General features: G+C 43.0%; 1 protein-coding gene across 4 annotated transcripts in view; it reads right to left on the reverse strand.

The window, feature by feature from the left end:
• Nucleotides 1-27,363, reverse strand: part of PTPN13 (protein tyrosine phosphatase non-receptor type 13) — a 427,557-nt gene that overhangs the window by 294,126 nt on the left and 106,068 nt on the right. For 3 of the 4 annotated variants that reach the window (XM_075351805.1, XM_075351812.1, XM_075351792.1), the window contains exon 2: nucleotides 4,526-4,645. In XM_075351805.1, the coding sequence (XP_075207920.1) occupies nucleotides 4,526-4,640 (115 nt within the window). In that variant the 5' untranslated portion in view covers nucleotides 4,641-4,645. Of the gene's footprint in view, nucleotides 1-4,525; nucleotides 4,646-8,631; nucleotides 8,700-27,363 lie in introns of those variants that run through there. The other variant, XM_075351797.1, reaches the window with a different exon arrangement.

The following is a 27,363-nucleotide window of genomic DNA, read 5'->3' on the forward strand; positions in this document are numbered from 1 at the left end:
AAAGATAAAGCTCAACTTCATTGCTATGGTTAGACACCAGGACTGCACCCGACACCGCTTTACACAACAAGGATCCAGAAGCTACTTCCACCTCGACGCCTAGCTTCAGAATCAATAAGAATAAGTGGCCTTCTCTACAGGGAGATGTGACCATATATAGAGGAAGGGAGTGGTCACCAACCGGAAGCACCTGAGCTCAGAAGCTGCTGGAAAGTAAAGCTGACATTAACCCTTTCAGCAGCAAAGTAAAAGGAATTACGTTTAATGGGAGGAGTCTTAGATGGCAAAGAGAGACTCTGGCCCAGATCCTGTCACAAATCTCTAGATGTAGAGAGACGTCCGGGATAATTGCTGAGTGTTTTTATTGAATGTAGATTTCCGTAAATTTGATAAATAGGAGATATTTACCACATCTACAGAAATCTAAGTTCCATCAACACTCAGCAACTTATGAGCAATCTACATCGATCATTGGTCCCAATCTCGCCCTTTTCATGTCCCAATTTAGCTTTGAACTAATATAATAAAATAAATTTTATTTAATATAGTAAAAAAATGGAAAAATCCCTTGATGAAGCTACACTTACTACACATAGAATGCAAGACACTAACGGTGGCAACCCTAGAACATGCTGCAAATACGTTTTCTCTACTAGTGCACTAAATGGGCAGAGCGTCTGTGGAAAAAATTATTTTTGGCTAATAATTCATCCATTATAAGGTTATGCTTAAAATATATGACTCTGCCCAAAACCTATTCATAAAGTCTACTTTACCACTCTCATCACCTCACAATGCTACAATCCTAAACGACTGATACTTTTCACTAACTCCTTAGTCTTAAAGTGAAGGTCCTAGCACCAACCTCAGCACTGAAGATCTGAACAGTTATTTCAGAATCAATAAATAACAAATCTGACAGGAAATTGTGTCAATTCCTCAATATTATTGATCTTCTGAACTCCCATCAAGCTCACTTTCCCTCTTTGAATCAGGCACAGAAGAAATTACCAAGCTCCTCGCTTTTTTTGCCCAACCACTTGCTCCAGTAACCTTATTCCCTCACACGTCCTCCATTCCCTCTCACTACCCACTTAACGAAAATACTTAACCTCTCTTTGTCATCTAGTATCTTTGCTTCAACTTCAAACATCACATCATAAACCCATCACTAAAAAAATACATCATTGATAAAAAAATTGCTCTAAACTTCTGGAACACTTGGTCTACCCAGTCTAATCTGCTATCTGTCATATAACTCTCTTCTTGACCCTTTACAATCTGGTTTCCGCTGTTTACATTCTACAGAAACCGCCCTTCCTAACGTCTTTAGGATTAACTAACAGCTGAATCTAATGATCTCTACTCCCTGCCTATTTTCTTTGATCTCCCTGCTGCATTTCACACTGTGGATCACCAGCTCCTACTCCCTAAGCTCCATTCTCTTGAATGTAAAGATACTGCTCTCTCTTGGTTCTCCTGCTATCTGTCTGAGCGCTATTGGACAAACCATTTGGTTTTTAGTACCATCTATAGGCTGATGACACCCAATTATACAGATCTTCTCCTGATATCACCCCTATATTACTACAAAATAACAGCAATTGTTGGCTGCCACAAACTTTATGTCCAACTTCAATCTAAGGCCTCTGCCACACTCACGTGAATTTCACGCACGTGCCGAGAGACACGTATTTTCCCTGCGTGTTGCGTGCAGGTAAGTACGTGTCTCTGGTACGTGCGTGACACGTGTGTTCTACGTGTGCTATCCGCGATAGCACACGTAGAATCAGTAATTATTATACTCACCTGGTCCTCCCTGCTGTCCGCGCTGCTGTCCGTGGTGCTGATCCTCGGTCTCCAGCCCTCCCGTCTCCCCGCTGCTGCTGCTGCCAGGCAGTGAAGTGAATATTCTATGAGATTAATGAGCGGCGGTCAGCAGCAAGAGGCAGCAGCGGCAGAGACAGGAGGGCTGGAGAAGGTGAGTTAATGTTTTTTATTTTTTTCCCTGACATGTGTGTTTACTCCGGCGCGTGTCACACGGGACCGCATCCACACTACACCCGTGTGGTACGGGTGCGGGCCGTGTAACACCCGTGCTGCCGGAGAAAACACTGACATGTCAGCGCTTTGAAAATCGCACACACGTACAAACGCACACGGACACACGTTCCGTGTGGTTTTACGTGTGTGTGCCTGCTACCATAGGGTAGCATTGCTGTACATGTCTCCGTGCCGCCGGTACGTGTAAAAAATGCCAAACACGTGCCGGAGGCACGGATGTGTGGCAGAGGCCTAAAACTGAGTTTGTCAAAAAGTGAACTCCCTATGTGTCATTAATCTACTAATCTACCAAAATCTAATGTTACCATTTCTATGGATGGTTCTGCCATAAAGCACAAGCAGCACACTCGTTGTTTTGGGGTTATATTTGGCTCACATCTTCCCTTCATTCCTATATCCAATTAGTCTCTCTCATGCCAGCTACAGCTCAAAAGCATCTCTAGATTTTGATCTTCAGTTGACCTTTCATTTAGCAAAAACTCTTCCTGTTGCTCTGATTCATTCTTGTCTTATCTACTGCAACTTTCTACTAAAAGGTCTCTCTTAGGCTGCTTTCACACTACGTTTTTTTAACATCCGTCATGAACTTTTTTTAACGCAAAAACGGATCCAGTGCAAATGCGTTTTCATTTCAATGCATTTGCAATGGACTCGCGTCAACATGCGTTCACCTGCGTTTGCGTGCGTTATAGTAAGGATCCAGTGACTTGCAGTTTTTTATCTTTTTTCAAAAACGCTACTTGTAGCGTTTTTGAGCTGCGTCCAAATACTGCAAATTGCTGGATCCTGACTAAACAGCATGCAAACGCATGTGAACGCTGGCATGCTGATAGACAGGATCCTGCTTGCTCTACTGAGCATGCCCAGAAACCAGCCTCGGGTGATCAGTCCCTCTCTCCACCTCCCTCCCCCTCCCTCTCCTCTCTCTCTCTCCCCTGCCTGAGAGCTGCAGACACTCGTAACCAAGCGCGGTCTTAGTTACCCGATGTTTACGTTGGTTACGTGTGCAGGCAGCCGGCTCCTAGTAGCTGCAGACGCTCGTAACCAATGTAAATATCGGGTATCCAAGCAAGTTACCCGATGTTTACCTTGGTTATAAGCCTCCACAGCTGTTAGATGTCGGCTCCCAGTCTTTCACGTTCAGTTCCCCTCACTCCCGATCACATGACTCCAATGCCCGCCCATAAACTTAAAATGACAGGATCCTGCAAAATAACACATGCGTTTGCATGCGTTTTTTTGCTGTAAAAGCAGGATCCGCTTTTGCAGCAAAAAAACGTTCATGACGCATGTTAAAAAAATGTAGTGTGAAAGCAGCCTTACTAAACCCTCCACTCTTCAATCTATTATGAATGCAGCATCCAGGGTCATATTTCTGTCCAGCCACTACACTGATGCCTCCCCTCTGACCATGTCATTGCACTGGTTGCCCATCCTCTAATATAAACTTATCATACTCACTTACAAAGCATTCCAGAGTTCTAAATTTTACTACATTTTTCCTCTCATCTCTGTATACCATTTAACACGTGCTCTCCATTCTGCTAATACCTACTGCTCTTTTCTCCAGGACTTCTCTGAAATGAGTGATCTCGACAATCCAGTTAATACACAGTATCTGCAGTTTTAAGCGTGCCCTAAAAACACAATTCTTTAGACAAACCTATCACCTCACTAATTTAACTATTTCCTGTTTTTCCTTCCTACATTTTCCTCCGAATCTAGCCAATCCTGTCCTCTGTTTCCATACCCTCCATGCACTCAGTAGCACTTTGTACTTATACAAATACTGGTCGGTATCTGGTTCATGCAGCGTTATTTAAATTACTATTATATTTATGGCTGGTTCATACACAATAAGCCCTTTATTTTTCCCTTTCGCTCAATCCTATTTCGTCATAGATTGTAAGCTTGCACGCAGAACCCGCACTTCCTCTTGGTATGCGTTACCCTGTAATGCCTTATTTTATTTGTACATGTCCCCTTTGAATTCTAAAGTGCTGGAGAGCATGTTGCTACTATAAAAATAAAGATTGTTCTTATTTTCGTTGGGCACCATCTTTCCGAGAACAGTGTTTTTTTCAGGTGGACAGAGGCTGGGGTCGCAATAAATTTTTGCCAATTTATAGAGTGCACACGTTTGGACAATTAGATAGAATCCCAAATGATATCCAAAATAAGAGGCCTTCTGGAATTTTACCCATATCTTTGGAATTTCAGCTTATGTGTTTGAAGATTTCTGGATCTAAACATCTATAAACAGAAGAGGTTTTACAAAAACCATGAGATTTTATAAAAGAGTTGTCCAGTATAGGCCATTAATATCAGATTGATAGGGGTTTGACTCTTGACACCACAAATCAATAAGCTCTGGTGGTGGCCAGATCACAAGAAACATTAGGTTTGGCCACAACCTTTTTTTTTCTACAACAGGTCTAGATGACAGAAAAAAAAACATTACCTTTTCTCATCAGTTGTTGTAAGCTTTCAGTGCTTTGGTTCAAAACTGCCCATAACTCCTCCTCTTCCAAAGGCCCTCCTCGCACCTCCAGAGCTTCAGCTAGTGATACTTGCATATTATCTGTGGAGCAAAAAGGAACAGATAAAAGTGTAAGCGATGCAAAAATTGGAAAAGTCTAAATCTAAAGCTTTGTTGACACTTCAATTTGGAAGTTCCACTGGAGCTCAGTCCATCACAAGAGCACCACAGTGAATTCTAACTATAGAAATAACCAAACCTCTACATATTCTATTAATGTCAGATTTGGCAAGTCTCTGTTTGAAATATAAGCTGAAATAGCAATCACACAGCCATTAAAAATGGAAGCCTTGACGGTAACCTAGAGGTTTATGAAGGCTGTATCTAATAGCACAATCTGGATTAAAAGCAGTAAAGGGCCAAATAATGGTAACATTGAAGTTTCTTCTAATTCTAGGATCCACTCCTGTTTTTTCTGAATACTAGCAGACTTGAGAACATAAATGGTGCCTTCTCTGAGCTGTTTGATAACTATGTAATAAATCACCCATCACAGCTGGAACATGTTGATAAAGCAACCCCTTTGTTTCTTGTGCAAACCATCTTTTGTTCTAAGATTTATTTCACTTTTTGTGGCGATATAAGTAAAACTGATAAATCTTGCCTTGGATTCGGTATGAAAGATAACCAGCCAACCGTCCTGAAATATAACCAATTGCCGTAAATGACGGACTAAAAGAACTGCCCTCTGTTTTGCAATCACCCATCTCTATCTAACAATGACTGCGGAGTGTTTCGGACAAGATGCCAAATAGGGAAAGGATCCCTGACTACAGATTTGTCAGGAGGTGTTTTTAGGGCTAATGGGTCTTTTGTTTTCTTTACCTCGCTCTTGTTGTTTTCCCTTTTACCAGTTTCTGTTTTACAGGGATTGTATGATTCGGGGTAATTTTGGGCACTGGGATTGCAATCTAAATTTAAGGGGAATCAGTTCTCTCAATGCCCAGCCTTATTAATAACTGCTGATGGTGTTTAGAGTTTAATCCTCCTTTTTAATTTTAATTTAATTTAATTTTTATCGGTACTGTCCAACTTTAAATATGGTCTGTTTGCGCTGTCATCTACCTCTTAACCAGTACCTGCTGAGTGAGAATTCCCTCCCCTTTTGTCTTATGTGAATATGCTTCTATGAAAAAAACTGTGGTTGACATTATTTTCTGGTATAGTGAGATATTTCAAGTCACAACTGGCGCTAGAGGAAAAAAAAATGGTCGGTTTTGTGAGTATGGAGCTGAAGACAGACTTGTCCTCCAGGAGTCCAGTGGTAGATACCGTTTCGGTTTCCGGATGTTACACTGGTTTATGTATTATTCAGAATGGTTATTTGAAAAGAAAAGAGAAATAATAAGCTTTGTTCGACCCCGTCCAATTAAGAAATTGTGTGTCTGTTATTTAAACACCATATATCAAGAAGGAGGCAGCTCGGGTACAAAAGGGGTTGTGCTTATTTACAGTGCCTTGCGAAAGTATTCGGCCCCTTTGAATTTTTCAACCTTTTCGCACATTTCAGGCTTCAAACATAAACATAAAACTTTTAATTTTATGGTGATAATCAACAACAAGTGGGACACAATTGTGAAGTTGAACGAAATTTATTGTTTATTTTAAACTTTTATAAAAATAAAAAACTGAAAATTGGAGCGTGAAATATTATTCGTCCCCTTTAAGTTAATACTTTGTAGCACCACCTTTTGTGCGATTACAGCTGCAAGTCGCTTGGGGTATTTATCAGTTTTGCACATCGAGAGACTGAAATTCTTGCCCATTCTTCCTTTGCAAACAGCTGGAGCTGAGTGAGATTGGATGGAGAGCATTTGTAAACAGCAGTTTTCAGCTCTTTCCACAGATTCTCGATTGGATTCAGGTCTGGAGTTTGACTTGGCCATTCTAACACCTGGATACGTTTATATGTGAACCATTCCATTGTAGATTTTGCTTTATGTATGGGATCATTGTCTTGTTGGATGGTGTGTTCAGGGTGATGAGCTGTGTTACTTTTACGCCAAACATATCGTTTAGCATTGTGCCCAAAAAGTTCGATTTTGGTTTCATCTGACCAGAGCACCTTCTTCCACATGTTTGCTGTGTCTCCCAGGTGGCTTGTGACAAACTTTAAACGACACTTTTTATGGATATATTTGAGAAATGACTTTCTCCTTGCCATTCTTCCATAAAGGCCAGATTTGTGCAGTGTACGACTGATTGTTGTACTGTGGACAGACTCTCCCACCTCAGCTGTAAATCTCTGCAGTTCATCCAGAGTGATCATGGGCCTCTTGGCTGCATCTCTGATCAGTCATCTCCTTGTTTGAGATTAAATTTTTGAGGGACGGCCGGGTCTTGGTAGATTTGCAGTGGTATGCGCCTTCCATTTCAATATGATTGCTTGCACAGTGCTCCTTGTGATGTTTAAAGTTGTGGAAATCTTTTTGTAACCAAATCCGGCTTTAAACTTCTCCACAACAGTATCATGGACCTGCCTGTTCTGTTGCTTGGTCTTCATGATGCTATCTGCGCTTTAAACAGAACACTGAGACTATCACAGAGCAGGCGCATTTATACAGAGACTTGATTATACACAATTGGATTATATTTATCATCATCAGTCATTTAAATTAGGACAACATTGGATCATTCAGAGATCCTCAATGAACTTCTGGAGTGAGTTTGCTGCACTGAAAGTAAAGTAAATAATATTGCGCGCCCTAATTTTCAGTTTATTCTTTTTTATAAAAGTTTAAAATAAGCAATACATTTCGTTCAACTTCACAATTGTGTCCCACTTGTTGTTGATTCTTCACCATAATATTAAAATTTTTATCTTTATGTTTGAAGCCTGGGAAAAGGTTGAAAAATTCAAGGGGGCCGAATAGTTTTGCAAGGCACTATATCTGCAGTCTATCTAAACTTGAATGGAATCAGCCACACAGCTGTTTGTGAATCCTTATGGCAAACACATTTTACTGCAGCAGGACATGTTCGCGTTACAACTGTCATCACGGTTATCAAGGGACACAACATGGTTGCGTAGGTGATGTGTTCAGTCTCATGAGAGCCTCATTAGGCAAAGCATTGAGAATCACAAAGCATCCTTAATTAAGGTGAAGAACACATCCACAGTTTGTACCTTGAGCAATTGTGGAAGAATTGTATTCACAAGCAAAAGCTAGGATGACAAACAATGACTGTGGCTGGTCAGCTAAACCCGTTCTTAAAGGCTTTCTGTCACCCTTTCTTTTCCACAGTGCGCTGCTTCCCAACCTCCCAACTTTTTGCTTGCTTCGAAGAGGGTTCTCCCACTAATAAAGCTGCCTCACTTATTTTTATCAAAGAGATGGTACCATACCAAGAGACAGAATTTGTTATAAATAAAAGACGTTGCAAAAATGAGATAAAAATTCTATATTATTTGTATTGTGGCCAATTTGAATTATATTCATGACTGGTATAGTCTGTGGAGGCCCCTAGGCATATAGATGAAGGTCTTCTGCTAATTTCTGAAATTTTTTGTAATTCTGCCCAAATAACTTTAGACTACCTAAACAAATGACAAAATACACTATGAAATGGCATTATACTGCCTTACAAAAAAAGTGTCATACAATGGCAAAATTAAAACACTCACATAATAATGTTTTATAATCTTTGACAAAGTAGGCACTAAATTTAGACCAAGTTAGTGGCAGGGTGATTAGTGTGTCTTTTGTCCATCACAGACTTCTAATACACGTTGCACATAAATGTCTATTATATCATTTATCAATATGCTGCCATAAAGTTCATCCAGTGCAGCTTTAACCTGATCGGTGAGGTTTGCTCCTGCTCACATAGGCCATTACCAATCGAAGATTATTGTAGGCCTCTAACAAAACACACTTGGAGTATGTAATATTGGGTAGGAGAATACATTTTAAAATATTGATCTTTTTATGTATATAAAGGGAGCTGCCAGCAGCAGATCCTGATGATTGTATGTCCAAGCGTACTCAGTGTGGCAGAACATTCCTCAGATAACCATTAATACTAACCTCACGTATAGCATGCCAAGATGTGATGAGCAAGTGTTCTCTGTGTGGCTCTCATACTCATTACTGAACAAATCGAAATAGAGCATGCATATGCATTATATATATAGTGTTGTCCAGTAGGTGGACAGTATGTGTAATAGGGTCATCAAACATGATGTAAAGTGAAACTGACTCAGTTGCCCTTAGCAACCAATCAGATTCCACTTTTCATTCTTCACAGACTCTTTGGAAAATGAAAGGTGGAATCTGATTGGTTGCTAAGGGCAACTGAGTCAGTTTCACTTTACACCATGTTTGATAACCCTATTACACATACTGTCCACCTACTTTTGGACCACCCTGTATATATATTATACACACACAAATATGTATACATACACACTCCACCTCAATTTATTCATATGAACACTACACTGCAAAATATACACTCTTACACACCTTGGCGTGCGGCCATTGAGGTTATTACTGGTTGTCTGAGGAATGTTCTGCCTTGCTGAATGCACCTGAATACACAAAACATCAAAATCCACTGCTGGCAGAGAATCCTTTACAATTGCCAACCATTGACGTCTCAGATGTGTTTGCTGAATGACAAATCCAGAGACATGGTTTTGAATTTAGATCATGCAGGTTGCTCTCAATAGCACAAACAAGATGCAAGTTGGCATTGTTGAGTGGGAAATTGGCTCCTGGGACACTTTGGAGAAATGGTTGTACCACCAATTCAATGAGGAAAGCAATGTAACACCGAGTTGTTAGTGTACCTGGAATAAAGACTGGAATAGTCTGTCTACTGTACATTATGCCATATCATCCCGGGAGTAAGAATGGGGTGACGTTGGTGGTAGAATCAGTGGTATGATCATTTCTCCTAAGTGCCATTAGTCAACACAGCACGAGGCTGCATGTCGCTAGTGCTACTGTGGCTTTAATATTTTACCATTGCCTGCAGTGTCTCCGTATATTTGTCACCCATCAAACACATCTGGGACATTCTTGATCAGTAATTGGAAATAGAGGAGTTGCCAGCAGTGGATCTTGATGATTTGCCTACCTAAGTACATTCCGCTAGGCAGAACATTCGGCAGACAACCAATAATAACCTTATTCATAGCATGCCAAGGTGTGTAATTACATGGATTTCTGCACTAGGTTCTCATACTCAGTACTGAATAACTCGAGATGGTTTAAAAATGTTAACTCCATTTTTTCACAATTTGCATATCGCTAACATATTTATTGATCCTGTGAATTCTATAATTCCCTGACTTTTCCTTCTTGGTGTTGCAATTTCAACACTGACAAGTATATAAAGCACGAGCATCACTGAACGTCACCGTACAAACAAGCAGATACATATGCTTTCCTTCCCAGCTGCTGACGTTTACAGTGCCTGAAACTGTTCAATTATTCATCTTGATGAATTAGTGAACACCGCTCACAAAGTACCATTGTGTTTCAAAGTAGGATATTTACACCACTATATCTATTTATGTTACCCTTATATTATCATTTTTCTTTCAGCAGCAATGGACATGTGGATATTGCAGAGGATCAAAGGAATTTTCATGCCAGGCTAACAGTTTCTCTGGAAAGATGCCAGAAATAATAACATATGCAAACGTGTGGCCAGCAAGTGTGTGAGGAAATACCATACGTTTCACATTACTCAAAAACCGAGAAAATAAAGAGGTCAAATTTAGGAGCAACTTGAAAGACACACTGCCCATACAAAAACCGATGTCTGGTAAGACATCAAGATTGCCCATAATGGACATTTTTTAAAAACCTCATCTGTATTAAAGGAAACCTGTCAGCAGGTTTTTGCTATGTAACCTGAAGACAGCATGCTGGAAGGGTTAAAACATAGAATTCAGGGATGCCTGTCTTGTCAAGGCCTGATCTGTTTTTGATGTGCCATGTTTGTTTAAGCAGCAGCACACAAACAGGACTTATCATTGCTCTGACTACAATGTCATAGGCAGTCCGGCACGCCCACCTCACTGTCAATGTACAATCTCTGTTGAGAGCCTGGTGCGGGTGGAGAAGCTCTCTCAGCTCTGCTACATGACTAAATATAAAAATTCTGTTTGTGTCAGAACAGCTGCACCCAGTCATCTAAGTGATACATCACTGTATTCAAGATCTTTTTGCCTACATCATCATGCTCTCAGATAAGGTAGCAAAAACCTGCTGACAGATTCCCTTTAACTATTTATATATCATTCGTCCTACCTGTTGTGCACGCAAACATAAAATATGGGCATTTTAGCATTGCCGCATAGGGATGCATACCTACAGTTACACATTCTGAATCATTGCATCAACAATGGGTTTTAAAATAACTACAGATTTATTATTTCTTTATATATCTCATTATTATCTAAATTTTTCCTCTGTGATTTATAGAGAAATTATAAAATTCTCACACTGCTAACTAGAAACAGTCAATAAGCATGCTAACTGCATTTGCATTGTATTTATGGCCTTGGAAGCATACAGTTGAAACCAGAAGTTTACATACACTATCTAAAAAGACAAATCTGCATGTTTTCCCCACTATGTGACATGAAATCAGAATAAACCTTTCCCATTTTAGGTCAATTAGGATTACCAACATTATTTACCTTTGCCAAATGCCAGAATAATGACAGAATGTTTTAAGGCATTTTTATTACTTTCTGTAAAGTCAAAGGTTTACATCCATTTCATTATTATTTGGTACCGTTGCCGTTAAAAAGTATGACTTGGGTGAAACGTTTTGGATCTCCTTCCACAAGCTTCTCACAAGAATTGGTAGGAATTTGTGTCCATTTTTCCTGACAGAACTGGTGTAACTGAGCCATGTTTATAGGTCGCCTTGCCCATACATTTTCAATAGGATTGAGATCAGGGGTTTGCGATGGCCACTCCAAAACATTGACTTTGTTATCCTTAAGTCACTTTGTAACAACTTTGGCAATATGCTTGGGGTCATTGTCAATTTGGAAGACCCATTTCTGCACAAGCTTTAAGTTCCTGGCTGATGTCTTGAGATGTTCTTCAGTATTGCCAGATAATCTTCTTTCCTCATGATGTCATTTATTTTGTGAATTGCACTAGTCGCTCCTGCAGCAAAACAACCCCACAACATGATGCTGCCACTCCCGTGTTTCACAGTTGGGATGGTGTGATAAGGCTTCAAAAAGCTTCTCCCTTTTTACTCCAAACGTATTGATGGTCATTTTTGCCAAACAGTTCAATTTTAGATTCGTTAGACCACAGGACATGTCTCCAAAAATTAAGGTCTTTGTTCCTGTGCGCATTTGCAAACATCAATCTGACTTTATGTTTTTTTTAAGCAATGGCTTCTTCCTGGCAGTTGCCTTTCAGCCCATGTTGATACTGTACCCATTTCACTGTGAAAAATGACAGAATCTTACTAGCTTACGTAAGTATCTTCACAAGGTCTTTTGCTTTTGTTCTTGGGTTGATATGCACATGTTTGACCACAGCACATTCATCTCTGGTACACAGAACCTGTCTCCTTCCTGAGCTGTATTATGGCTGGACATTTCCATCTTGTTTGTCCTTGCATATAATTGTACAGAGGAACAAGGCACCTTCAGGTATCTGGAAATTGCACCCAAGGATGAACCAGACTTGTGCAAGTGCACAATTTTCTTCCTGGGATCTTGGCTGATTTCTTTTGACTTTCTCATGATGCTACATACAAAAGCAGTGTGTTTCAGGTGTGCATTAAAATATACCCACATAAGATGTCTCTAATTAACTAAGATGTTGTCAATAAACCTATCAGAAGCTTTCAAAGACATGACATCATCATATGGACTGTCCCATACCCATGTTGTTTAAAGGCATAGTACTCTTAAGCGGGCTTTACACGCTGCGACATCGCTAATGCGGAGTCGTTGGGGTCACGGATTTTGTGACGCACATCCGGCCGCATTAGCGATGCCGTTGCGTGTGACACCGATAAGCGATTTTGCATCGTTGCAAAAACGTGCAAAATCACTAATCGGCGACATGGGGGTTCATTCTTAAAAATCGTTACTGCAGCAGTAACGAAGTTGTTCCTCGTTACTGCGGCAGCACATATCGCTGCGTGTGACGCCGCAGGAATGAAGAAGCTCCCCTTACCTGCCTCCCGGCCGCTATAAGGAAGGAAGGAGGTGGGAGGGATGTTACGTCCAGCTCATCTCCGCCCCTCCGCTGCTATTGGGCGGCGGTTCAGTGACGCTTCAGTGACGTCGCTGTGACGCCGCACGGACCACCCCCTTAGAAAGGAGGCGGTTCACCCGTCACAGCGACGTCGCCGGACAGGTAAGTATGTGTGACGGCTGTTGTGCGGCACGGGCAGCGATTTGCCCGTGTCGCGCAACAGATGGGGGCGGGTACCCACACTAGCGATATCGGGACTGAGATCGCAGTGTGTAAAGTAGCCTTTAGTGTATGTAAACTTTTGACTTTGCAGAAAGTAATAAAAATGCCTTAAAACATTCTCTCATTATTCGGGCATTTGGCCAAAATAATTTTGGTAATCTTAACTGGCTAAAAATGTTAAAAGTTTATTCTGATTTCATGTTAGATTGTGAGAAAAACATGCAAATGTGCCTTTTTAAATAATGTATGTAAACTTTTAGTTTCAACTGTATCTCATTCTACGGTTTAGGAATGGATATTGATGCTATATCAATTACTAATATTTGCATTGACCATTCATATATTATGAACATGTGTCATAGTCCATCTACACCGCTTTATCTATATACAGTGAAATCTGAAAGCCACCAGCAAGATGTAATGTTTGTTATGTACCTTACTTATATATATACACACAATGTGTCCACCCATATCCTGTCCACCGACATTAACTTGAGAATGACGGCAGCTATAGGCATAGAAGTGGTGTCTAGGTATAGCAAAGTAGCAATGCGCTACACAATGAAACCCCTATTGTGCCACCTGGTGGAAAACAACGGAGTTAGCATTTTTATCTCGAAAACGGAACGAGATAGAGAAAAAAAGTGAATTACAAAGTTGTAGGGCATCATCAATTCAATACGAATTGACACCTTGCGCCACCAGATGGCGCTATAGGTGGTTTCATTGCGTAGCGCATGGCTACTTTACTATAACTAGACACCACTTCTATTCCTATAGCTGCCGCCGTTCTCAAGTTAATGGCGGTGGACAGGATATGGGTGGACACATTGTATGTATATATATATATATATATATATATATATATATATATATATATATATATATATATATATACACTAAGAAAGGTACATAACAAACATTACATCTTGCTGGTGGCTTTCAGATTTCTCTGGAATTCAGAACAACCTGTCTTTTTGAGGCTTGTATAAAAGCACCAGAAATTCATACAGAAGATTATGTACTTTGGATCCATAATCAGAGTCTGGATCACAGGCACACCATGGTGAAGCTGTCAACACACTGCTTTTATATGCATTTTAATGGTGTAATAAATCATTGTTGAGATTCAGGAAGTGGTCTGAGTGGAAAAAGGCTGGTGTGGGTGGTACAGACAGATATACTTCATATCTCAGGATTACTCACATGTATATTAAGGCTTTTGAATAGCAAGTACTCTAAACCTATATGTGCTAAAGCTATATCCACTTTTTTAAAATAAATGGACCAGATAAAAGTCTGAAATTGATTAAAAAAAAGTGTTTTTTCTCTACAAATAGATCCACTCTAGTCTATGGGTTGTGTCAGGTAATGCAGCTCTTAGGGCCTGTGGACACCTTGAAAATCTGTCTCGTTTTTTTCTGCGCAGACTTGTCACAATTTCCTGATGTCAGCAAATTGTCTGAGAATCCTGAAGTCTCCTGCACACGTTATTTTCTCCTTACGGATTTGGTACAAATTTAAATCTGCAGAATGTCAATTCTTTCACCGTTTTTGCTAGACTTCACTCATACTACTGAGTGGGAAAAATCTGCACCAAAAACGCATAAAAAGCATACTAAAAAAAAAACAGGAAAAAAAATGTGTTTTTGCCTCCGCATTTTTCTGCACCAAATACTTAACATGTGCACATACCCTTATAGTCTTTGTAGGTGAGGGCAGATGAGGATACTTAACCCCTTCACCCCTGGGTGATTTTCCGTTTTTTGGATATTTTTGCTCTCCTTCTCCCGAGAGCCGTAACTTTTTTATTTTTCCGTCAATCTTGCCATATGAGGACTTGGTTTTTGCGGAACGAGTTGTATTTTTAAATGAAACCATAATTGTTACCATATAGTGTATTGGAAAACAGAAAAAAAATTCAAGTGTGGAAAACTGCAAAAAAAAGTACAAAAGCACAGTAGTTTTTGGGATATTTTTTTCACCGTGTTCACTATATGTTAAAACTGATGTGTCTGTGTGATGGTACATTTTGATCGCCTGTTATCGCATTTTGCACAAAATTTGTGGCAACCAAAAAATGTAATTTTGGCGTTTGGAATTTTTTTGCGGCTACCCGGTTTACCAATCAGATTAATTGATTTTATATTTTGATAGATCGGGCGTTTCTGAATGCGGCGATACCAAATGTTTGTATTTTTTTAACTCTTTAATTTTCAGTGGGGCGAATGGGGGGTGATTTGAACTTTTAGGTTTAATTTTTTAAAACTTTTTATTTTTTATTTTACTAGCCCTCCTAGGGGGCTATAAGGATCAGCAATCTGATTGTTCATTTCTGTAGATCACAGCTGCACAGCTCTGATCTGCTGAATTGCTGCTTTTCTCTCACGCACGGTGCTCTGCTGGCAGTAAGAGGAATTGACTCATGATAGCTACAGCAGTCATCACATGACCCTGTGCTACCATGGCAACCATCAGCTCCACGTGATCACGTCACGTGACTTCCGATGGCGGCGGGTGAGAGCGCACTTACCACGGCTGACATTTGCATAGCGCTGTCACATTTTGACAGCGCGATCTAAGGGGCTGACATGTGTGTCACCTATTCAAATCAGCTGACATGTGCGGGGATTACCCTGTCACAATCCATGACATACCTAGTACGTCATGTGTCGTGAAGAGATTAAGAAACATAAAAAAATAAAAATTATATTGGTTTTAATATGTTCTATGCTTAGATATGCTGGATATTATTACAGTAGCAGAAAAGTTAGATATAATTCACGGAATATGCTCATATTATGAAATTGGTATAGTCAATTGAATAGCATGAAAATAATCAATTGACTTGCTTTTATATTTGCTGTAGGTCATTCTCCTGCTGTGAGAGAATATCTTAAATAGTGTAAAGCATGTTGCAAAGAAGATCAACCAACAGATCCTTTCAGAGTATGTGCAGTAGCTAAACTACAGGCTGAGGAGTTAACACATAAGATCTTGGCAATCTCCCTCAAGCCTATGGATTTCTATACAACATTCAGCAGCTCACAACCTCATTCCTCTCAGCTCCTGGCTATGCTGCTGTTATTAGTCTTCTAAAATCACCCCCCCATCCCTGCATTGGCATTTTCTAAAGCAGGTTTCCTAATTATGCTCTCATCTTTCTGAGCCATGTGCTTGTTCAAATGCTTGTTAGCCCTAGATGTAAATATAATGATAACAGTGTAGAGCTCAGGACAAGCACTGACAGAGCAGTCTTGGTAACATATGCTCAGTAGTATAATGAACCTACTAAACCAGAATGGTAACGCAGGAGTGTCAGCGTCACTATCCCTCTCCCCAGCAACAAGGAATTTAAGGAGACTGGAAAAGTTGTGTATTTCTCAAGAAACGAATTGAGAATAGCCAATTGTAGAAAAAATCTCCATGGAATCCATTGGAAAATTGCCCAGTAGAGCAGATTTTAACTCCTTAATGACCGCGGGCAGTATAGTTACGTCCTAGCAGTCATATTGTTAATCCCCACCAGCTGCTGCGGGCTGCTGGAGGGGATCCGCGCACGTCAGCTGATTTGTACAGCTGACATGTGTGCCTTGCAGGCAGGAGTGGAATCACTATCCACCCGTACATGTTAAAACCTTAAATGGCGCTGTCAAAATGTGAATGCCCCATTTTAATGGCAATCACGTTAAAGCTTTATTCACCAGCAGCCACTGGAAGTGGATCCGATGATTGTCATGGTAGCACAGGTTTGTATGAAGACACCTGTAGCGCACATGATTCAGGTTCTGTAACCAGCAGCCGAGTACTGCAGGATGAGCTATTCTCCCAATCTAAGCAGTGCTGCTCTGATCAGGGAAAAGAATGAGCAATCAGACTGCTGATCCTTATAGCCCCCTAGGGAGACTGGTAAAATAAAGAAAAAGTATTAAAAAAAAGTTTAGAAAAATTAAAAAAAGAATAAAAAAAACCTAAAAGTTCAAATCACCCCCCTTTTGCCACATTGAAAATTAAAAGGGTTAAAAAAAATATACACACATTTGGTATCGCTGTGTTCAGAAATGCCCAATCGATCAAAATATAAAATCAATTAATCTAATCGGTACACGGAGTTGCGGCAAAAAAAATTCAAAGGCCAAAATTATGTTTTTTGGTTATTGCAAATTTTGCGCAAAATGCAAAAACAGGCGATCAAAATGTTGCATCTGTGCAAAAATTGTACCATTAAAAACGGCAGCTCGAGACGCAAAACGTGCAACACTTTTTTTGGACTGAATTTTTTGTAACACCTTAGATAAAAGTAAACCTATACATATTTGGTGTCTACGAACTCGAACAGACCTGAGGCATCACACCAACACATCAGTTTTACCATATAGTGAACACAGTGAATACAATATCTCAAAAACAATTGTGCAATCGCACTTTTTTTGCATTTTTATTTTGCCGTTTTCCAGTACACTATATGGTAAAACACATAGTTTCATTTAAAAGTACAACTAGTTTCACAAAAAACAAGCCCTCATATGGCTATATTGATGGAAAAATAAAAAAGTTACGGCTCTCAGAGGAAGGGAGGCATAAACAAAACAAATCGGAAAGCGCAAAATCGTCCAGTCGTGAAGGGGTTAATGGGACTGTCATCACAGAGTGACTGTTCAAATCAAGTACAGGCGCTGAATGAATCATAGCACGGCTAAACATTTAAATGCACCTTCCCACCTGACCCCATTTTTCTTAGATTTCCTTAAGCAGTAATGCATATTTATACTCTTGCATTCATTGTTTGCATACTTTAGCATTTCAGAGTGCAACTGTCTTTTCTTTTTTTGCTATTACTGATTGAGTTATATTAATATGTTATTGATTGACGTGATATATCTTATTTAGGTGTTTCCCGTATTGCTTCATTGATGGGCAATATGATGTCCCCTGATGCATGACTACACTCTATGATTAAGGATGGTAAAGCCAGAACCGCATCAGGGTATTTTATCCATTGCCACGTTGGTTCATGTTTTTAATATGACCGAATAAAGCCTGCTTTACACGTTGCAATTTCGCATACGATATCGTATGCGATTTGCAACGCCCCCATCGTATGTGCAGCACGTTCAATTTGTTGAACGTGCCGCACAAACGATTAACCCCCGTCACACATACTTACCTTCCATACGACCTCGATGTGGGCGGCGAACGTCCACTTCCTGGAGTGGGAGGGACGTTTGGCGTCACATCGACGTCACGCTGCAGCCGGCCAATAGAAGCGGAGGGGCGGAGCTGAGCAGGACGTAAACATCCCGCCCACCTCCTTCCTTCCGCATTGTGGGCCGGGAGCTGCAGGAGGCAGGTGAGATCTGTTCATCGTTCCCGGGGTGTCACACACTGAGATGTGCGCTACCCCGGGTACGATGAACAATCTGACGTTCTATTCGTCAGGAATGAACGACGTGCATGCGATGAACGGTTTTTCGTTCAATCGCAATTGCACGTCGCTGTCACACGCTACAACATACCTTACGATGCCCGATGTGCGTCACTTACGACGTGACCCCGCCGACACATTGTAAGATATCTTGTAGCGTGTAAAGCGGGCTTAAAGCTTTCAGGTTTTATTCAAGGGTGCAACCATCCATTTTTTGGGCTTTTTTTGCATCACAGGATCTACTTGTTTCCGAAAACCAATGATCTACTATTTCACTTCATTGACAAACTAATACAGTTATGCAGAGGAAACAATGAAGAAAATTAAACAGGTGTTAAAATTAGGGATGATCGAATACCTCAAATATTCGGCTTTGCGAATATTTTCTGAATAGGTCGCCGCTATGTGACTATTCGCGAATATTCGATGCGCAATGTAAGTCTATGGGAAACCAGAGTTAACAACTATTCGGAACTATTCTGGCTTCCCATAGACATACATTGCGCATCAAATATTCGCATAGCGGCGACCTATTCGTCGGATATTCGCGAAGCCAAATATTTGAGGTATTCGATCATCCCTAGTTAAAATCCTTTTAAATAAATATTCGGTAAAGATTGCATATTTCTGAAGTCTAACAGGTAAGAGACTACAGAAAGCTGCCTACCAATTTCCAGAATTTATGAAGAAAAACAAGGTTGGTTCCCATGAGCTGACTTTGGTCATCACACAAAAATGCACAGCTTGTGACCAAGGCTTTGTAATTCTAGAGACAGCCTGCAAAACTCAAGCTCCCCACAATTACCAGATCCATGGCTCGTAACTCAAATTCTTTGTGGTTATATCCACTCCGGAAGCAAGAAATGTAAGAAAAACAGAATCTTAACTTAGAGGAAATTCACTTTCCTTTAAGTCATTACAGAAGCAATTACAGTAAAAGGTCCTCCTCTCCTCCAGGTTGGCACAGGTTTAATAGGCACATTCGCCTTTATTCTCAATGCTGAATAGGCAAAACACAATGTTTAACCATAACAACTGCTCAGAACTGAACATAAAATTCTAAGTTCAATGCAAATAAAGACCAGAGAGAAAACCTGATGGTGTGGCACAAAATCTCAGTAAAGATTTGAGAAGGTATCTGAAGATCGTCTGAAGAAAGCGGCACTCACTTCAGTAAAATCATACCTATATTTAAATATCGCGCCACACCGCCATTCCTGCTGTTGGTGCTGTGTGCACACTGCCATAGTAATGATGTCTTCATTAAAATGGCGCGGGAGATCATGATTCGCACATGCGTGGGCTGCGGCGCCATTTTAATGATGACATCATTACTGTGGCAATACGCATGTGCCACCAACAGCAGCCATCGTGGCGCAGAGCAAAATTTAAATAAAGAAAAAGCGCATGCCATAGAGCAGGGGTCAGGAACCTTTTTGGCTAAGAGAGCCGTAAACGCCACATATTTTGAAATATAATTCCGCGAGAGCCGTACAATATGTTTAAAGGGCCATTGACAGATCAATCGCTCCAATGTTCACTTAGTACAGCAAGGAATGCTCCTCCCTGCTGTATAAAGCCACAACTGGACTGAAACAATGGTAATTAGCAGTAAAAAATCAAATAAATAACTTACATTGTGAACTTGCGATGCATGACATCAGTCCAGCAGTCTGGCTGCTTCTTTTTCCTGCGCATGACTGGAAGCTGGCATTCTTCCCACCTGATGTTGAGAGAATGCCAGCTTTGAGGCATTCGCAGAAGAAAGCAGCTGGAATATTGGACATGTCACACAACGCATTGTCAGTTATGTCAATTATCTATTTTATTATTTTACAGCGAATTATTGTTTAGGTCCAGCGGTGGCTTAGTGCAGCAGAGAGGAACACTCCTTTGTGTACTAAGTGACCGCTGGAGCAATTGTATCTGTCAGTGGCCCAGACACCCTGCTTCCCATACAGCCTGCACCCCCCCATATCACACACACACACTGCTCCCCATACAGCCTGCACCCCCATATCACACACACACACTGCTCCCCATACAGCCTGCACCCCCCATATCCCACACACACACACACACTGCTTCCCATACAGCCTGCACCCCCCAGATCTCACACACTACACCCCCATATCTCACATATCTCACCCTGCCTGTACCCCAACTTACCCCTCTCAAACACTCTGCACCCCTTCACATGCTTCTGTCACAGTCTGCAGCCCTCATATGCCCCTCACCCTGCAGCCCCTCCCCCTCATGTCCCCTCTTTTCTTATTACCAGTCATCATGTGTCCATTATCTCCTTCAGGATTCAGTTCTCTTGCTTTCTGCCCGGCATCCTGTGTCTCCTCCCACACAGTCACATGGGCGTGACATCATCGCAGGTCCTGCAGGATGGAGATCCCGTCTGCTGTGCAGGTCAGGACTAGCACTCCTGCAGCTCAGACATGGCTGGTGGCCTCTCCAGGTCAGGGGCCCCTCTACTGACACTGGGCTCCCCTGACTCACAGTTCGGCCACTACACAGCAGCACTACACATAGACGCAGAGCGGCTGCCGGGCCCCTATGTGTACTAGTGCCGCTGTGTAGTGGCCGGCCTGTGAGTCAGGAGAGCCCAGTGTCAGTAGAGGGGCGGCTCACTTCTCGTTCCCCCGCTGATCCGGTCTCCTCGGCGCATCGTCCATTGCTGTCGCTCGCTGACCTCTCAGCAGGCGCGCAGTGATGACGTCACCGCGCTCGCTGCAGAGCTGTCAGAAGAACGCCGACAGTCACAGCGGGGAGAATGATAAGAGAGAGAGCGCGCCACTCACTCTCTCATCATTGCTCTCAATTGTGCTGGCGCCGGCCCTGATCCTTCCCATAGACAGGTAGGAGCCCTGTCTGCGAGCCAGATACGGCAATCAAAAGAGCCATATCTGGCTCGCGAGCCATAGGTTCCCGACCCCTGCCATAGAGGATGCAGGAGGAGGAATCATCATAGAGGACCCGACCTACAAAGGCCTGCCACGCTTTACATGTCAATCAAAGTGTAGTACATTTCTGTAACTTTGATAACAGATATTTCAGCAATTAAGCATCCAATCTTTCAACAAAAGGTATGCACGGATTCAGCATCCCAGTACCAGTATGGCACTGCCTTTACTTCATATAGCAAAATCCTGGTGGTTGGTTCCCTTTAATTTCTTCTGAGGTAAGTCTGCAGAGGAAGAACATTTGTTGCAGGGTAAATTGTTTTAATTCAAAAGCAAATTAAGTTAAAGTGCTCTGGGTGCGTCAAAGCACTTCCCAAGTCTCTGCTTCTATTCCCCACTTAGCTCCACTTACCTTGACTGACAGCTCATTGGGCATATAGTGAAGCTGGTCAGCTTTCAGTTAAACAAAAGGTAGGTGGTGCTGAGCAAGAAATAGGCTTAGGGATTGCTTTGACTTATTTGCATATAAATTAAAAGAGCAATTTTTCAATCAAGTAGCAACAAGATCATCAGGGCCTAAACTCCGAGATGTTTTGCAGTTTTCCACCCCCGACAAACAAAAAAATGTAACACCACAGATAACACTGTGATAACTCTCTGAGTACAGCTAATGTAGTAGAGGTCACCTGCAGTCCTGTGTAACACCACAGATAACACTGTGATAACTCTCTGAGTACAGCTAATGTAGTAGATGTCACCTGCAGTCCTGTGTAAAATTATAGATAACAGATAATTAAGGATAGCTAATGTAGTAGATGTCACCTGCAGTCCTGTGTAACACCACAGATAACACAGTGATAACTCTCTGAGTACAGCTAATGTAGTAGATGTCACCTGCAGTCCTGTGTAAAATTATAGATAACAGATAATTAAGGATAGATAATGTAGTAGATGTCACCTGCAGTCCTGTGTAACACCACAGATAATACAGTGATAACTCTCTGACTACAGATAATGTAGTAGATGTCACCTGCAGTCCTATGTAACACCACAGATAATACAGTGATAACTCTCTGACTACAGATAATGTAGTAGATGTCACCTGCAGTCCTGTGTAAAATTACAGATAACACAGATAATTAAGGATAGATAATGTAGTAGATGTCACCTGCAGTCCTATGTAACACCACAGATAATACAGTGATAACTGAGGATAGATAATATAGTAGATGTCACCTGCAGTCCTATGGAACATCACAGATAATACAGTGACAACTCTCTGACTACAGATAATGTAGTAGATGTCACCTGCAGTCCTGTGTAAAATTACAGATAACACAGATAATTAAGGATAGATAATATAGTAGATGTCACCTGCAGTCCTATGTAACACCACAGATAATACAGTGATAACTCTCTGACTACAGATAATGTAGAAGATGTCACCAGCAGTCCTGTGTAAAATTATAGATAACACAGATAATTAAGGATAGATAATGTAGTAGATGTCACCTGCAGTCCTATGTAACACCACAGATAATACAGTGATAACTCTCTGACTACAGATAATGTAGAAGATGTCACCTGCAGTCCTGTGTAAAATTATAGATAACACAGATAATTAAGGATAGATAATGTAGTAGATGTCACCTGCAGTCCTATGGAACACCACAGATAATACAGTGATAACTCTCTGACTACAGATAATGTAGAAGATGTCACCTGCAGTCCTGTGTAATATTACAGATAACACAGATAATTAAGGATAGATAATGTAGTAGATGTCACTTGCAGTCCTATGTAACACCACAGATAATACAGTGATAACTGAGGATAGATAATTTAATAGATGTCAACTGCAGTCCTACATAACATCACAGAAAACACAGGACACCTCTCTGAACACACATAATGTAGTAGATGTCATCTGCAGTCCTATGGAACACCAGATATAACACAGTGATAACTCCGTCAGTACAGATAGTGTAGTAGATGTCACCAGTGTGGCGCCCCAGGACCTGGTCGCCACAACAGCATTGCCCTCCCAAAAGGGTTAATGCTGAGCCTGGAGGTAATTGGGAGATCTATTGGCCAGTAAGTTAACACTCAACACAGTTCTCCCTCCGGCCAGCAGGGGGAGCTCTGAACCTGGAACTTCAGGGAGCATTCCTTAAGTCTGGCTGGAAGGAGGAAGTGTTAGTTAGTCTGGACACAGGAGTGAAAGAGTGCAGACGCAGAGTAGTGCTGCCTTGTAAACTGGGGCCTAGAGCTGGGATAGCTTGGCCCAGTGAAGCAAGGGGAGCAGAGAGGCACAGCAGAGACTCGGACATCGGAGTCTGTAGTTGCCAGGGCATAAAATCCATCCCTGGTAGCTGAATCCGGAGGGCAGGAGAGCTGTAAGCCCCCTGCCCCAGAAGCAATCTGAAGGTACAGCTGCATCCCAAGGGCCTGGTGTGGGCTCCAGCAGAGAAGCACCAGAGAGGGCCTGCGCAGTCTACCACACAGAAGAGGGGACGAACAACAAGTCCCAGCAGCAAGAGGGCAATTGCGAACCCAAAGTGCAGTGTCCTAAAACAGCAGAGAAAGATTAAGGAGTAGGCCTCATACTCAACTGGCCAAAGATCACCCCAGGCACTTCCAGGCCGGCCGGATCATCTATACCATCTGTGACGGTCTCCCTGGACTAAGTTTCTGCCGAGTAAAAGAGGAGAAGGTAAAGAGACTACTGTTTGTGCCTGTTTCTTTCATTGCTTGTCGGCCCTGCACCGTGTTAGTCACGCAGCACCATAGACTTCCACCAGCACCAACTGTGCCCCGGGCATTGCTCCACCTGTGGGGAGCAGTACTAACATTGCTGCCATAACATCATCCCGGTGGCCTCACACAGCAGCGGCGGCTTAATAGCCGCATACCACAGGTGGCGTCACGAACACAAACATTAAAGTCATCAGCCACATATTCAACTGACACCCACCAGGGCCACGGAGCCGGGCCCAGCCACCACTGACTACCACCGGACTAGTCCGGCCCGGCACCGGGTGTCCCATAGCCCTGGGGTGGGCGAGTCAACTTTTGGCGTCACGAACAGGATTTCGTGCCCGGTCACACCGGGTACTGTGCGCCTGAAGAACTGTGTAAAAGACTGTGTACTGGTTGTAAATTGCCGCCGCCATTAGCCGCGCCGAGCGCAGGAAGAAGGGGGGCGTGCCTGACAAAGAGCGCGAAGGGAGCGCGCCATCAGAGCAGAGCGCTGTTAACCCCGCGCGACCCGGAAGAAAATTTGAAAAGTGAACGGAGCCTGGTAAGGTTCACTAAGGGGGAGGAAGATGTCCGACTCCGAGGGAGAGCAGGTGGCTGCCATCGCCCAGGGCGCCGCAGCACCGGCCGAAGTAGTCCCAGTCGCCGTCGCCCCAGCCCCCACTATAGCGCCGGTAATGCCGATCACCATGCCGTACATACCAGGAGCAGAATGGCTGCCGCAGTACTCCGGGGAGTCCCATACCTTGAGTGACTTCAGAGAAAGCCTGCACAGCTTGTTCCGGGTGTATCCTCTGACTGAGAGCCAGAAGGTGGGCATATTAATGGGGCAGCTAGCCGGCGCAGCCCAGCGTGAAGCGAAGTCCTGGCCTGATACAGATAAAGGGACAGCAGCCCAGATACTGGCCAAACTAAAGAGCACTTTTGACACCCGCACCGCAGCAGAGATAAAGATGAGATTCTTTGGGTGCAAGCAACGGGCCACAGACAGCATAAGGGACTATGCCTTAAACTTGCAGGAGGCCCTGAAAGCAGTTAAACAGGTGGACCCAGAGAGTGTACGTGAAGAAGACAAACTCCTAACTGAGCAGTTCATAGAAGGGCTCCTGTCAGACGCCCACAGGACACAGCTGCGTATCATGGTCCTGCAGAACCCTGCTCTGGACTTTGCAAAGTTTAAGGACCAGGCCATCAGGGTACTGAGAGAATCTACACCGAATGACCCAGTACCCCTCCGGCCTCTTGCTATCACGTACCCCGGGGTGGTGCCTGCAACACGAGCCACTGCAGGGGCTGAGGCGCAGTCCCTGGATAAGGATCCCACGGCAGAGCTCAGACAGCAGTTCCAGGAGCTGACCAAGACTGTGGCTGCCCTTGCCAAGACCGTGCAGTCTCTACAAATGACCCCCTCGCCTGCAAAAATCGAGTTGGCCTCCAGCCCAGAAGACATCCCATGGATGCGACAGAGGAGGATTCCGCCGACCCGAGGCAGAGACACAGACCGGTATGATTCAACAGGACAACCGATCTGCCACCACTGCAACCAGGCGGGCCACATTGCACGACGCTGTCCTTTAAACGGGCTGAGCCTGGGGCCAGGAGCCAACCCCCAGGTGTGAGGAAGCCCGGCTAAAACCCCAGCCGCAGCAAGTATGTGGGAGGACGACCGGTCCTTCCCATTGTGCTGGATGGGATCCCTTTGAATGCCCTCCTGGATACGGGGTCCCAGGTAACAACCATCCCCCACAAACTGTACAAAAGATATTGGGCTGATTCAGACATTGACCATGGCCCAGATGATGATTTAACGATTGTGGCCAGTAATGGTCAGCCCTTACCTCAAATTGGGTACAAAGAAGTAACCATTAAAGTGGGGCGGGTGGAATTGCCATGTCAGGGGATGATAATTGTAGATATTGATCGCAAAGAATCTGACCCACTGCTAACCCTTGGTACAAATGTGATAGAAAATTGTATTGCCGAAGTGATAATTTTGTTGCAACAGGCGTCTGAAACTGCCAGCTCCGGGCAGCAGCGTGTCCTACAGAGGGAGATCAGAGCCCTGATGAGGAGGCAGCAAGTAGAGCTAGCCGGAGGAGAAATTGGCAGTGTGAGGGTAAGTGATCCCCTCCCCATTGTAATACCCCCAAGAAGTGAAATGTTGATATGGTGTCGGGCAGCAATAGGCCTCAAGGGTCAGGATTACCATGCCTTGGTAGAACCAGTGTATTCAGACAGTAGGCCTGGAGTCCTGATAGCCAGAGGGGTAGCGGACGTCCGCAAGGGGAGAGTGCCCGTCCGTGTCCTGAATTGTGGGGAGGAGGAGGCCAAATTGCCCCGGTACGCCACTGTAGCAAAACTGTACACTGTCAGTAACAATACCATTAAAGCAGTGGAACCCTTGATCCCGTCCGACCAGGCGGAAGACAATGGCTCCAAGGGGCAGCCGGAAGACTGGTGCCAAAAATTACATGTAGGCACCGACTCCACCCCCTCGCACCAAAAGCATGGGGTTTACCGGGTGGTACAGGAGTACGAGCGGGTCTTCAGCAAACACCCCCTAGATTTTGGGCAAGTGAAAGGGGTTAAACATCAAATCCCCACGGGTGATCATCATCCCATTAAAGAGAGATACCGCCCTGTACCCCCCGCACAGTATCAGTGTGCCAAGGAAATGTTACGGGAAATGAAGGAGGCTGGGGTTATCAGAGATAGTTGTAGCCCCTGGGCAGCTCCACTAGTGCTCGTAAAGAAAAAAGATGGTACAATGAGAATGTGTGTAGATTACAGGCAAATTAACCGCATTACACATAAAGATGCTTATCCACTGCCCAGAATAGAGGAGTCACTAACAGCCTTAAAGTCAGCTAACTATTTCTCCACCTTGGATCTCACCAGTGGGTATTGGCAGGTTCCCGTGGCAGAGGCGGACAAAGAGAAGACTGCATTCACGACACCAATGGGTCTCTGTGAGTTCAACTGTATGCCATTCGGGCTCTGCAACGCCCCAGGGACATTCCAAAGGTTGATGGAGTGCTGCTTGGGCCATCACAACTTTGAAACCGTGCTGTTGTACCTGGATGACGTAATAGTCTACTCCAAGACTTATGAGGACCACCTGAAGCACTTAGCAGAAGTGTTTGAATCCTTGTCGAAATATGGCCTGAAGATCAAGCCGTCCAAATGTCACCTCTTGAAGCCAAAGGTACAGTACCTGGGTCATGTGGTCAGCGCAGAAGGTGTGGCACCTGATCC

Source organism: Anomaloglossus baeobatrachus, chromosome 1 (genome assembly GCF_048569485.1).
Source record: "Anomaloglossus baeobatrachus isolate aAnoBae1 chromosome 1, aAnoBae1.hap1, whole genome shotgun sequence".
In the NCBI taxonomy this organism is placed as follows: domain Eukaryota; kingdom Metazoa; phylum Chordata; class Amphibia; order Anura; family Aromobatidae; genus Anomaloglossus; species Anomaloglossus baeobatrachus.